This window comes from Eleutherodactylus coqui, chromosome 5 (assembly GCF_035609145.1).
Source record: "Eleutherodactylus coqui strain aEleCoq1 chromosome 5, aEleCoq1.hap1, whole genome shotgun sequence".
Lineage (NCBI taxonomy): Eukaryota > Metazoa > Chordata > Amphibia > Anura > Eleutherodactylidae > Eleutherodactylus > Eleutherodactylus coqui.
Window position 1 is genome coordinate 204,066,389 of NC_089841.1, and position 14,753 is coordinate 204,081,141.

Genomic DNA, 14,753 nt, shown 5'->3' on the forward strand with positions numbered 1-14,753 from the left:
TTTCAGGGTAGCTCTTATTTTTGGGGAAACAGGGTAATACCTGTCCTACAAATATCTGAAGGGCTGTCACAGTGCAGAGGGATCAGCCCTCTGGAGGTCCCTTCCAACTCTACGATTCTAATTGAAAGGATGAAATGTGCTGTGGATTTACAGTCGTTGGAACCTGAACTAGTCAACTCTTTTTGGCGAGCTAAGACAGATAATCCAAGTCACCAAAAAGAACAGAATTTTCATCACTAGATCCTTTGTTTTTCAGCACATTTTTCCTATATCACACAACACCGACCTACACTCGTTACTAGTACCTTTATGCAGGTTGTTTTTATCCCAATTGTACTGTCGCTGCTTGTCGGTCGCGACAGTGTCGTGGCATCGTGGCTTCGACGCAGGCCAAGACCTGTTGCCTTGTTATGCAGGACATGGGTTAATGCACCATGTGCAGAGACTGCTGGGTGCTGTCTCTCTTTGCTGCATGGATGCATGCTGGATTAGTCATGCCTGGGAAAAGGTTGGAGGTGGGGTTCTCTAATTGCTCTTCCAGTCATCAGGTGTAGAGAAGCTTTATATTCTCACCCCTCCCTCTGCTCAATGCTGCTTATTCAGCTCCATAGAGGCGTATTGCATGGTATTGTCAATCTCAGTGGTTGTGAACGTCACCCTTCATCCGTGCTGAGCGTGGTGCTTGCGTGCTGCACAGACGCGACATGTACAGTACACTATGTCAGCCAAAAGTATACAGACACCCTACTAATTACTGAGTTCAATTTTTTTCAACCACAACCATTGCAAACAGGTCTATAAAACCAAACACCCAGCCATGTCATCTCCATAGATTGTAACTAGTATGGGTTGTAATGAAGAGTTCAACAATTTTTAATGTGGGATGTCATAGGATTACATTTGAAAGAACTCTCTTAGTGAAGTTTATGACCTGTCTGGTGTAAACGCTGTTATTGTGACATGGAACCATCTAGGAGTAAAACCGGGTCAGTCATCAAGTGGTAGATCGTGGAATCTTGTAGAGCTGCTGAGTGATGAAGGATGTGACCTATCCTTTGTTGCATTACTCACTACAGAGTCCCAAATTGCATCTGGAAGGGACATCAACACCAGGCTTGTGTGTCAGGAGTTTCATGAAATGGGTTCCCATGGTCTCCCCGCAGCGTTTTACACATTTTGCAGCCATACGCTCTGCTGGCCGAAATCGCATATGGCACTGCTAATGCCTGCTAATCCCATGCACACGGACATGTGCAGTGTTTTTTTGTTTTTTTTTAATCACCCGCTCTGTTCAGAGCCGGGATGCGTATGAAAACGCTGCCAATGCGCAATGTATTGTGTAAGGACAGCGTATCAAACGAAGCCCATACAAATATATAGGGCTCACTATGCGAAATAGAGCATGGTGCGATTCATTTCTCTTGTGTATCGATAACCACTGTCTACACACCGGTGGGCATGGATCAATAAAAGTCATTGACTCCATTCACTGCGCATCACGAGTCCGTGCAATGCACGCGTGACACACGGTGAGGACAAGGTTGTGGACATAAGCCCATAAAAGGTAGGAATCAATTTTCCTAATTTTAGGGGGGGAGGGGGCGGGGGACACTCCAAATCTGGCAACCAGAGTAACTTCCCTGCATCAACAAGCCTTCTGAAGTAATCAGTGACTATGACAAGTAATAGTCTAAGGGCTCCTGCACACTGGTGAGAGTGATATCAGGCTGTGATACGCGGGCTATCACCCTCGCAATGCATGTGGAACCCTTGGATGTGAGGCGTTTTCATGTGAGAACAGCCTCGCATCACTGCGGGGAATCCCTTCATCCCATTGCTTTCAATGGGCCGGCAGCAGCGCCGGCCCCGTTGAAAGCAATGGGAGAACATTGCGATCTCATGTCTCTGCTGTGACAGCATCGGCAGCGGATTCCTTCATCCCTGAACACCCTGCCGCTGCTGTCACAGTGTTCAGTGATGAGGGGACTCCCCGTGGGGATGAAGGAATCCCCTGCCGCTGCTATCACAGCAGAGACAGAAGATCGCAATGTTCTGTCATTGCTTTCAATGGGGGCCAGCGCAGTTTTCACAGCTGCAGCAGGGGATCGAGATCTTCTCCCATTGCTTTCAATTAGGCCGGCGCTGCTGCCGCCAGCCCGATTGGAAACAATGGGCGATATCACAGAAAGGAGATGCTGCAATTTTTTTTTCACGCAGCATCGCAAATGAGAATGAAACCATTGGAATTCACTGGTTACATAATCATGTGCTTTCACTCCCTCTTGCAACGCTAGAAAATCGTCCGATTATCTCACCAGTGTAAAGGAGCCCTTAGGGTGCCTTCACACTTGCAATCGCGATATCACAGCGTTTTTGTTAACGCGGATGTCAATAGGACTTTCTAATGTTAAAAAAGTGTCGCACAAAAATCGCAAGTTTGCGCTTCGCGATTTTTGTGCAATGCATTTTTAACATTAAAAAGTCCTATTGACATCCGCATTAATAAAACAGAGATATCGCGATCGCAAGTGTGAAGGCACCCTTACAGCCAAATGTCCCGCCCCACTTATGAGTTCACCATCGCTACCATAGGGCTCCATCGTCTCACTGCTCTAAGGGCTCGATCATATCAGCCTACCATGCCAAGCCTATGTAGGGAGGCTGCCCCCTGTCCTGGCCATGTCCAGCCGAGTGCCCAATACCTAGTGCCAGACTGAGAATCACCCAGATACAGTACACATGTATGATGCCCGTAAGGCCACTCTCACACAGACTGCTTCTTACAGCGTTTAGTGCGGCGTTTGAAACACCACGCTAAACTCTGCAAAACACCTCCATTGATTTCAGTGGGGCTTCTCAGACCGGCATTCAAACGCAGCGTTTCTAGCTCCTGCGATTTTCGAGCGCTGTCTGTTCTATTTTCGGGGTGTTTAAGTGTTTTTTAATGTGATGCGTCGCCCGTTTAAATCAATGGGGAGTGTTTTCAACACTGTAAAAAATGGCGCAGAATGCCGTGTACAGTTGTTGAATGCAGCATTCTATGCCACCGGGAGGGAAAGTGGCGGCATCACTGGCTTAGATAGTAACCGCACAGGCGACCGCTCACCCTGGCGCTGTACAAAGCAGCTCTGCCCTAGTAAACGCGCTGCGATTTTAGTATCAGCTGTGAGGCCCCTCTCACACGTGCTCAGAAACCGCCACTCGAAATCGCGCCATTTTTATCGCGATTTCAAGCTGCGCTTTTTAACACACCGTACAACGTTTGAACAGTGCTTTTTAACACGCCCCATCATTGTGATGGGTGATGAGGTGCGTTACAAAACGCTGAAACATAGAACAGACAGCGGCTCAAAAGTCACGGCAATTTTTCAGGGCTGTCTGCTGTATTTTTCTGCGTTTTCGCATTTTTTAACGCACCTCACCACCCATTACAATGATGGGCTGCGTTGAAAAGCGCTGTCAAACGCTACACCGTGCGTTCAAAAACGCGTCTCGAAATCGTAAAAATTCTGCGATTTAGAGCGGTGTTCGCTGAAGCATGTGCGAGTGTCCTAAGGCCGCACCTTCTCTTCTGGTATTGCGGATGACCGTGGCGGCTCGCCGTTGCTCATGTGCAGTACAGATTAATGTCCACGGGGAAAATCAGATCCGCTGCGGATTTGTAACGCGGATTTGGGCTGCGGATGCACTGTAATTGTCTTTTATTTTTCATGCGGGAGATCAATTGCGCTATGTGCTCCATGAGCTCCCGCACGCGTGATCCGCACTAAAATGGAGCATGTCCATTCTTTTTCATGCTCCAGAAATTTTTTAATTACCATCCGCGGGTATTTATCTACCTGTGGGTGGTCAATGCATTCCTATGGGGAGCGGATCTGCGTGCGGGAAAAACGCTGCGGATTTTAATTCTTATTTTCCCCGTGGACATGAGGCCTTAAAATAAAATTGCATTTCCTGCACCGTTGCTAGGCGATGACACGGGTACCCACAGCCCATTTGCAATGTCAATTGCGGATGCGCTGTGGGTTGGACGGGCTACATGGACTTCAATGGAAGCTGTTTGCGCAGAGTCCGCAGCAAAAGAGTGAAAAAGCGATTTTACATGCCTTTCAGCGCCTGCGTTTAGCTGTGGACGCCGATTGCCAACTCCAAAATGAGAGCGACCGTTTACCGTAGCGTTCAAAACACCGTGGTAATGGTGATAGAGCAGACAGCGCTAAAATCATAACGCCGCCTGCAAGCGCAGGTCTGCAGACTACACTGGAATCAATGGGGGCGCTGTGGTAAGAAGAATGTGTGAGAGCGCCCTCCTAATACAGAATACACTTCATTCACAGCAATGGCTGCCTGAGAAAGCCCTCATGTACATGGTTCACCAGAGCCTCCGTGCACAGTGCTGAACGCCTCGTTATACCGGCAGACGAGGTGTGACCCCCGTGCCCGGTAACTACACGAGCAGCGCGGACAGCACACGGCCGCCGCCTCCACTCACTGAGAAGAGGCGGCAGCAGCTTTTACGCGGGAACTGCGATGTTCCACAAGACCCCGCCCCGCCAGCAGCTCGTCCTATCAGCGCCGGCCCGCCAGCAGCTCGTCCTATCAGCGCTGCCCGTCTTTTCCGGGTTCACGGAGAGACGGAGCCCAGAGGCCACGTGTGAGTAGATAGGTGTGCGTACACCGTACCTGCGGGTAGAGGGCAGCCCTCCGGGGGGCGCTATATACGGACGTATGTCCCGGGTATCTGCAGAGCTCGCAGTTACATTGCAGCTGTCACTTGTAGGGATAATGCTGAGCACTGGACGGATACTTCATACATATTGTGTCCATTCACACGCAGTGCTGCCTGCCAGATGGGGTCTGATCATACACATCACTTTTCGTTACCTTTGTGTAAAGATGACCTGCACTGTCACACTGTAGCGCTTGTGCTCCATCCGCTGTTGTTCGTCTCCTCCCAGAAGCGGATGATGACCTCCTATAGTGCTATATGGGCCTCCGGGAAGAACCGAAAACGGACGATGGGGTGAAGGTGCAGGCGCTATCTAACCCTTTTGCATCTTGGCGGTCTTGGGCCCCCTTCACCAGACTGCATGCGTATCTGCGTGTCTGAGCGCTGTGTATTAGCGGAATGGATGATGCTTTTTAATACTTGCATCGGCGTAGTTTACTATATTTTCTGCGCACAAAGCAAAAAAATAGTCACCAATTGAAATGGCTGATTAGTCTGAAGATGACTAATGACCGATGTGTTCTTTTTCCTGCGCAATTCCGCAGTATTTCCCATAACTCGTAGTGTATTTTGCATGCATTTACTCATCCCCATTGACTTCTACGGGGACTTTTGGTGCTCAAATGTGCCGGAGAATAGAGCGCACCGCGTTTGTCCTGCGTAAACGAAATGCGCAGGAAAAATTGTGCATGTGAGCAAACCTACTGAAATCACTGGGTGCTATTCTCTGCGTATTGTACGCGTGTGAAGGGGCCTCCGATGTCTTGTAGCTCTGGTACCCGGGGCACTTCTCACCTGCAAATATCAACCCTAATTTTAAAACAATGGAAGTCAGTGCGAGCCATCTGATCCATGGGCCTTCCGCAATCATAATTGCGGAAAGGTCGCAGAATCCGTGTCATTGCCCAGCGACGGCACGGCCTAATCTGTACTGCGGCCACAGAGTCAGATTTCGCTGCGGGATCCCGCATGTGGAATCTGTCTCGGCAGTGTGCTCTCTGCCTTACTCTATCCCTTCCAGGTGTATCGGTGCCATCGCCTCCATTTCTATCCTGTCCAGGTGTATCGGTGCCATCACCTCCACTTCTATCCTGTCCAGGCGTGTCGGTGCCAGCACCTCCACTTCTATCCCGTCCAGGCGTGTCGGTGCCAGCGCCTCCATTTCTATCCCGTCCAGGCGTGTCGGTGCCAGCGCCTCCATTTCTATCCCGTCCAGGCGTGTCGGTGCCAGCGCCTCCATTTCTATCCCGTCCAGGCGTGTCGGTGCCAGCGCCTCCATTTCTATCCCGTCCAGGCGTGTCGGTGCCAGCGCCTCCATTTCTATCCCGTCCAGGCGTGTCGGTGCCAGCGCCTCCATTTCTATCCCGTCCAGGCGTGTCGGTGCCAGCGCCTCCATTTCTATCCCGGCCAGGCGTGTCGGTGCCAGCGCCTCCATTTCTATCCCGGCCAGGCGTGTCGGTGCCAGCGCCTCCATTTCTATCCCGTCCAGGCGTGTCGGTGCCAGCGCCTCCATTTCTATCCCGTCCAGGCGTGTCGGTGCCAGCGCCTCCACTTCTATCCCGTCCAGGCGTGTCGGTGCCAGCGCCTCCACTTCTATCCCGTCCAGGCGTGTCGGTGCCAGCGCCTCCACTTCTATCCCGTCCAGGCGTGTCGGTGCCAGCGCCTCCACTTCTATCCCGTCCAGGCGTGTCGGTGCCAGCGCCTCCACTTCTATCCCGTCCAGGCGTGTCGGTGCCAGCGCCTCCACTTCTATCCCGTCCAGGCGTGTCGGTGCCAGCGCCTCCACTTCTATCCCGTCCAGGCGTGTCGGTGCCAGCGCCTCCATTTCTATCCCGTCCAGGCGTGTCGGTGCCAGCGCCTCCATTTCTATCCCGTCCAGGTGTGTCGGTGCCAGCGCCTCCATTTCTATCCCGTCCAGGCGTGTCGGTGCCAGCGCCTCCATTTCTATCCCGTCCAGGCGTGTCGGTGCCAGCGCCTCCATTTCTATCCCGTCCAGGCGTGTCGGTGCCAGCGCCTCCATTTCTATCCCGTCCAGGCGTGTCGGTGCCAGCGCCTCCATTTCTATCCCGTCCAGGCGTGTCGGTGCCAGCGCCTCCATTTCTATCCCGTCCAGGCGTGTCGGTGCCAGCGCCTCCATTTCTATCCCGTCCAGGCGTGTCGGTGCCAGCGCCTCCATTTCTATCCCGTCCAGGCGTGTCGGTGCCAGCGCCTCCATTTCTATCCCGTCCAGGCGTGTCGGTGCCAGCGCCTCCATTTCTATCCCGTCCAGGTGTGTCGGTGCCAGCGCCTCCATTTCTATCCCGTCCAGGTGTGTCGGTGCCAGCGCCTCCATTTCTATCCTGTCCAGGTGTGTCGGTGCCATCGCCTCCATTTCTATCCCGTTCAGGTGTGTCGGTGCCATCGCCTCCATTTCTGACCCGGTTAGGATACTGGGTTACATTTTATAGAGTCTTCCTTCCCCCTCTCATTGGTGTTGACGTCATCACTGGGGGTTGGCTGTTCAGCTTGTTTCATCAACTAGTAACTGAGACCGGCTTCACATGCAAAGAACGCACATGTGACCGAACCCATTGAAATCATTGGGCTCTATTCATTGCGTATTGTACTCGCAAATTGTGCACTTGCAATTTGCAGCTCAAATATGTTCGTGTGAATAAGCTCTAAGCCACCATTGTTCTCTTTCTCTGCAGCAGCCATTACAAAGAAGGGGGCATGCTTAGTTATTCAGATGAGGCAAGCAGCCAGCCCCATGTGACGATGGCACCAACAACAAAAGGGAGGAGGCAAACTCCATACCATTTGACACAGTGTCAGAACTGGTCAGAAGGTGGAAGTGCCAGAACTGCTGGACTCAGACCAGGTAGAGTAAGTATTTCCCTTGCTGAATAAACCCTTTAATGCCCCCCACCCCTCCTATCGTTTTGGACGAGCTCTGTTCGTTCTATAGGGAAAGGACATTACAGTTTTGGAGGTACAGAGTTTGTTCAACTTCAGATGGCTGTAGCTCCTGGAGACTTGACAAAGATCTCATAAGGAGATCGAAACGTTGCCACAAGAGGACCTGGGGGAATAAAATCTAATTTTACCTTGAACAAGCAAGTGTGGACGCTGCCTCCTTATACATTACCACTGCCGCAGCCTGGCCGTATGAAGGGGCATGAAAACGGCAGATGCAGCCGCAATGCGGACGGCCGACAATGGCAGCGCCCGTGTGAAAGAGGCCTTAGGGAGGTTCTCTTTCTAGCCAGAAAAAACGATTGCAATGAGTTGGATGGCTGTGGAGTCGCCCTCGGCGTCAGGCTGGGTGAGGCTGGTTAATACAACAATCCCCTATGAAAAATTAGTGTATCAGCACAGGGGATGTCCCGATAAATGAAAAAAGATATGGGGATCTTGGCTCAACTCGCATCAAACACTATAATCTGGTCTGCCCCCCCCCTCCCCCCCCCCAAAAAAAAGAGGAAAAAAAAAAATGCATCGGGCATGTCATGGTAAGTAAGATACATAAATCAGAGGCCAATATAGCTGTTTATTAGAACTTAAACAAGTATTTGTGTTCTTTTTATTGTATCAAAAAAAGGAGAGAATATCCCTTTTCTTTTGGCTTCAGAAACAAACAGATACATTGTATAAATGCTGTATGAGTATGTTCTAATTTGTTACTATTCTGAATTAAACAAAGATAAAAAGAAGACTATGCCGGGGATCTAGATGCATTCATTAGTATGAGATTTAGCTAATATCTGGTTTCCTCTTTCCAGGCCTGTGATCTCCTTCTTCCTCCTGTGGCTTTGTGTTGCCCTCTTGAGAATGACCAGCGACGCATCTCCTGGGATAGATATTGAGCCCTGGCTACGTAAAGTTGTTGAGTGGGGTGATAATACATCCTCGTTGGAGATTCAGCAAGATGTCTGCCTGCGCTTGCCTGAATTACAGGAGTTCCTGTCGCAGATGTACGAGACGCTGAAGCATATGGTAAGCGGTTTAGTAGACTGATCACTGCAGTGACATCGACCTGATTTAGTTCTATCCGAGAAGCACATATAGGCTTACATTACACCGGTAGTCCGTCCGCTCGTTTTATTTATGGTTCATATTCCTATCTGTTATTCCTTTGCTTCCACATGAAACATATCCTCAATATGGCAGTATTGCACAGATGTTTCAGATCAGACTGCGGCTCTGTGTTGTCCATTGTCTGCATTACATTTATGTTCTACCTTGTCAGCCAGCATTGCTTCTAGGGGGGTAATACAGTACAGCACAACGGCCATGGCATGCGATACTGGTCTGTGCACTCCATACAGTACTGTATCCTTCCATGTACACGGAATAGCTGTATATGAGGCCTCATGTACATAGGCGTACTATGTCTGTATTTTTTACGAACAGTATACACCACCATTGATTTGCATGGGTGTATTCAGACGCGTAAAAAATGTTGCAGCATGTCCTATTTTGGTCTGTATCACGCACTGAAATTGACCATTAAAGTCTATGGGATCATGTAAAAACGCAGCCTATACGCAGTTGAATGCATATTCACAGCTTTTGCTTTACGCATGTTACCAAAGACAGTGGGGGGAAGAAGTGAAATCAGTTGGACCTTCTTGCATTTTTTTGTTTTTGTGTGCGGGACAACCGTGGTGAATACGGGTGCAACATGGACCTAAAAAAGCATATGCACCAAAACTGCGCATACACTTGCAGTGAAAATAGTGCGTTTGTCACGGACAAAAATTGCATACGCGTGTGTGCATGAGGGCTTAGGCTTAAATGCACTTGGAAGAGACAGAACAGTGGAGCTTCTCCCAACCCAAGTACTTAACCCTTTGCAATCCAGTTTTGGATTCAGGGTTTTCTAGGGGGCTTTCTCTTTCTGCCATTATACAATGGCGCCATCTGCTGGCTGGAGCCAGTACTGTGGTATGGGACATGCTGGAAAGGCCCCCCGACAACAGAGCGGCCAGTAATGTACAGTAAGAATTACCCTGCCGGACGTCTCCCGACATTGGAGCTGTACAGCCTTTACTCAGAATGTCTTCAGATGGCAGACAGTGGATTGGAAAGAGTTAAATGCACTTACCTGCCATAATGCCCCCTCTCCTGGCAGGACGCTACATACCAACAACCTGATGCCGACTGTTGTGTGTAGCTTTCTGCATTGGCTGACAGCCTTGTGTGCCCTTATTGTGCTGCAGGGGTGGTCTTTGACTGCCTGGACTGGGGGAGATGGAGCTTGATGATGTCAGCAACTATATCCAGCTCCTTGTATCTGTCATCTATTGTAAGGCCACCTTCACACATGGCGGAAATGCTGCGGAATTTCTGCTGCCAGAATTCCTGTGGAAATATCGCAGCATTCCCTGCATAAGCCACGTGGAGGAGATTTCTAGTATCACGCGGTGCAGAACATTTCGACAACAAATCTGCAGTGATTTTGAAATCTGCGAAATGTCTATTGATGCCGTGGAACTCAACTCTTACAATACAAAGGTTAAATCCCGCAATACATCTGCTACAATAAACGTGGCCAAATCCGCACCATTTAGTGAGTTTTCTAGCGCAATTTTTGCGAGTTTTGCATTGTAGAATGCCCAAAGCGATTTCGCTTAGTGTGACGGAACGCCAACAACCGCTATTGAAGATGTTGCATGACTTAAATTGGTGAATAGCGCTAGTCTAAGGGTGCCTGTAATGGAAAATAACTACGCCATTGACAACCATGTGGTGAGAATAGTACATTGTTTACATTGTTTTCCTGCGAATTGCCACAGTTTTGGTAGAATTGAGTACAGGCACCCATGACGTCACAGGACATAGCAAACTATAAGCCTGTGATCACACGTTGCAGCCATAATGCGTTTTGCTATAGTTTTTGAAATTGTTGCAAAAAAAGCTGCAGTTTTGCTGCAGTTGGGGAAAACGGCAACAAAAAGCACAACATGTGAACGCATCCTAGGATATGTTTATTTTTTTAACACCTGGATTTGATAATATTGATTGTTAACCCCCTTTTACATGACAGTTATCATGCAAATAGCTTGTTAGATGGGGGGGTCACGATAATTGTGCAGTTGAATGCATTCTGTGCAAAAACGATTAGCAATAAATCGCTAATCAGATCTTTCATGCCGACCATAAAATCATTGTTGGTCCGCCGCTGCATCGTTTAGTTTAAACAGTCAGTCATACATCTATGAACAACAGCCTATTTAGGCCTAATTCCCATGGCCAGATTCCTGCCACGTTTCACCGCTGTGTTATCCCGCAGCTATTTGGTTCTATTGAACCACAGAATTTTGCAGCGTGAAAGAAAGCGGGAAAACGCGTCACCGCCGGCTACGTCATGCGCTACACTGTGCATACACGGCGGCTCGCCAGACGGGACATACACGGCGGATCCGGAGAGGTGAGTATGGGGTCTTTGGGGGGCGCTGTGTCGGACTCCGCTGCGATATTCCGCTGGCGGAGTCCGACACGGCCGTGGGCATGTGGAGGAGGGTGGGCCGGAAGGATGCAAGCTTCAGCGCCCGACAGTTGCCCCATGTAAGAGGGGCTTTAGTTGTGATCCTCTCTTCCAGTTTAAAATAGTAGAACGTTATCTATTGTATTGTAGTCCTCGTTGGGAGACTAATTAACTCGAATGGTTGCCTCTTGCTGAAACAAATTGCTGGCGCGCAGCGGCTCTGTGTACTTCTGGTTAATGTGGTTTGTTAATAGCGATAGTAAACAACAGCATCTCTGGCTGGCTCTGCAGCGGGGCAATAACCATGATTTATCACTTACTATAATGAACAGTCTATACCGTTTTGTGATTTGGTACAGTTATTAGGTTGGCTCTCCGCGGACTGTCTCTGTGCATGGCCCCAGCAAGTCTAGAGTGAGCCGTGCATGTAAACCAGAGATGTGATGTTTATTGCGGCAGCAGGAGATGGTTAGCAGGTTTTTTAAATGTACATTATCCATGTTCAGCACCCACTTTAGAAGCCTATGATGTAGCTATAAATTGTATACACAGGGAGAGAACAGTTACGATAAGTGATCACATAAAGTGAAAAAAACAAACTTTGGCGGTCCATTCTGTTTGTTTTTTACTACGTTACTGGCCTTTCCTGCACAATATTGCTTTATATCCTTCTGTAACAACTGTATTCATTTGTGTTTCTGCCTTATTTAAAAAGCCGTGGGTGTCTGCGGGCCGATTCACATCAGCGATGGAGATTCTGTTGCTGATGTTGGTGAACATACTGGACAAAATAGTGTGCAGCACTGCCCACAAAATGTCGCTTGGTTGGAAACCCAACAGGCCCCAATTTGGTCTATTCAAATGAATGGGTTCTGTCTCAGACATGGACAGAGCTCATATGTGAATATCAGTCGTGTGAATACAGCCTCAGGCTTTATTCACATGAACGTATATCGGCCGCCGTTTTCACGGCCGGCTGATATACGCTACTATCTGATGCATTGGATTCCAATGCATCAGATCAGATGGGCGCTTTTACATCGGCCAGGAAAGATAGTCCTGGAACTATCTTTCTGGCCCAACTATGTCGGCCGCTGCATAGACACCTATGGGAGCCTATGACGGCTGCTGCAGAAGGGAGGTGGGAGGGAGCTTAGCAGCGTGACTGCTAAACTTCCTCCCCCTTCTCTTCTCCTCTTCGCCCCTTGCCGGCAGTTTGCAATGGGAGGGGACGGGGCGGGAGCTAGTTGCTAAGCTCAAACCCCATCCTGGCCCCATTGCTGGTTGCTGAGAGGGGGCGGGAGCTTAGCACACTAGTTCCTGCCCTCTCCCCCCTTTGGGTAGAGGTATTATTGGGCTTATTTAGCCTCATTAGTATGTCATTTTAACTCTTTCCAGAGTGCACAGCTTAGAAAGAGCCCTGGGCTAAACCCCTTAAAACATTTTCTGACATGAGCATCCTGCAAACCGTAATGTCTTAACTTGCCATATTTGTTTGACCATAAGATGCACTTTTTAGCAAGAAGTTGTCCTATTAAAAAGTGTGAGTGCATCCTATAGTTGGAAGTCGGGGGCTTTGGCAGCACTTTGTCTGGTCATTGAGAGAACCATGCTGTGATACATCCCGCAGATGCTTGGTTCTTTCTGGCCACCCAACCAGATCTGTCAAATCAACGTAGGGTGGGAGAGCCCACTGAAGTTGTAGCCCATTTCTGTATCACTTGACCTGCACTCACTAGAGGCCTCTGGGTACCGGGGAAAGGCTGGGCTGATAGCACGAAGTATTGGGAGGTCAGGAGAACACTGTATCTGTCGAAATCCGCTACGGATACGCATTTGATTTTGGGTCAAAATCTGCATTGATGGTTCAGATTTTGACTCCGTTTTACATGTGGAAAAGTTGCAGAATTTTCTACTGCGGAAATTCCTCAGCATTTCCATCCTGTGTGAGCCTATCCTTAGCCACCAAAGTTAGGGACAGAAACCCCTCCAGTCTTTAGACCACCAAAGACATTTAAATCAGTCTAAGATATATTTTTTCCTATTTTCTGTTGCCTAAACCTGGGTGTGTCTTATAGTCCGAAAAATATGGTAATTCTTTGCGCACATAATTGTCTTCAACTGTATCTTGTCAACTTTGTATTGTTATTTCCTTTAAATATTGCATGAAAGACACATTTGTGGCACACAGATAATTACACCAGAGGTATACCTCTAAGCTCATGGGCCCCAAAGCAAAATCTGTAACAGGATTCGTATTATGTGCCATTTATTATACAGTGTCTTCTTATGTGTCGGAAGCCTTCTCGGGTGCGACTGATACCATTACACACCCTAGAGCTGTGCTGGATTACCCACTTACATACTAAACACGTACTAAAACCTGGAGATTCATCATTGCTTATTTGTCCTCTTGGCTGAATATTTTCACATGTGTATCCCTGGATGGCCACCTTTTCAAAGCAATATTTGTGATATTATGTCATGAGATCTCTGTCCTATAAGGGTCTTTTGTGGCCATCAAGTGGTTGTGAATACAAGTGTTTTGCTAACATGTCATTATTGTACTGAATTGCCTTCAGGAAACATTGCAGTCCTTAACCATATTAGAGATAAGGTACAGGCGGACACATCTATAAGGTGAAGAACAGTTCATAAGTGCCACATAAGCTTAGATCTTAGTGACATATATACAGTGTGTGTGTGTGTGTGTGTGTGTGTGTGTGTGTGTGTGTGTGTGTGTGTATATGTGTATATATATACACTACCATTCAAAAGTTTGGGGTCACCCAAACAATTTTGTGTTTTCCATGAAAAGTCACACTTATTCACCACCATGTGTTGTGAAATGAATAGAAAATAGAGTCAAGACATTGACAAGGTTAGAAATAATGATTTGTATTTGAAATAACATTGTTTTTACATCAAACTTTGCTTTCGTCAAAGAATCCTCCTTTTGCAGCAATTACAGCATTGCACACCTTTGACATTCTAGCTGTTAATTTGTTGAGGTAAGCTTGTGAAATTGCACCCCACGCTTCTAGAAGCATCTCCCACAAGTTGGATTGGTTGGATGGGCACTTCTGGCGTACCATACGGTCAAGCTGTTCCCACAACAGCTCAATGGGGTTCAGATCTGGTGACTGCGCTGGCCACTCCATTACCGATAGAATACCAGCTGCCTGCTTCTGCTGTAAATAGTTCTTGCACAATTTGGAGGTGTGTTTAGGGTCATTGTCCTGTTGTAGGATGAAATTGGTTCCAATCAAGCGCTGTCCACTGGGTATGGCATGGCGTTGCAAAATGGAGTGATAGCCTTCCTTATTCAGAATCCCTTTTACCCTGTACAAATCTCCCACCTTACCAGCACCAAAGCAACCCCAGACCATCACATTACCTCCACCATGCTTAACAGATGGCATCAGGCATTCTTCCAGCATCTTTTCATTTGTTCTGCGTCTCACAAACGTTCTTCTTTGTGATCCAAACACCTCAAACTTGGATTCATCCGTCCACAACACTTTTTCCCAGTCTTCCTCTGTCCAATGTCTGTGT

The 14,753-nt window shown here is 48.4% G+C and overlaps 1 protein-coding gene across 1 annotated transcript in view; it reads left to right on the top strand.

Moving 5' to 3' along the window:
• The first annotated feature begins 7,561 nt into the window (after window positions 1-7,561).
• FANCC (FA complementation group C) overlaps window positions 7,562-14,753 on the top strand; it is a 128,647-nt gene continuing 121,455 nt past the window's right edge. Inside the window, exons 1-2 of the mRNA XM_066604083.1 lie at window positions 7,562-7,589; window positions 8,491-8,704. Of these exons, the coding sequence (XP_066460180.1) occupies window positions 8,540-8,704 (165 nt within the window). The 5' untranslated portion in view covers window positions 7,562-7,589; window positions 8,491-8,539. The remainder of the gene's footprint in view (window positions 7,590-8,490; window positions 8,705-14,753) is intronic.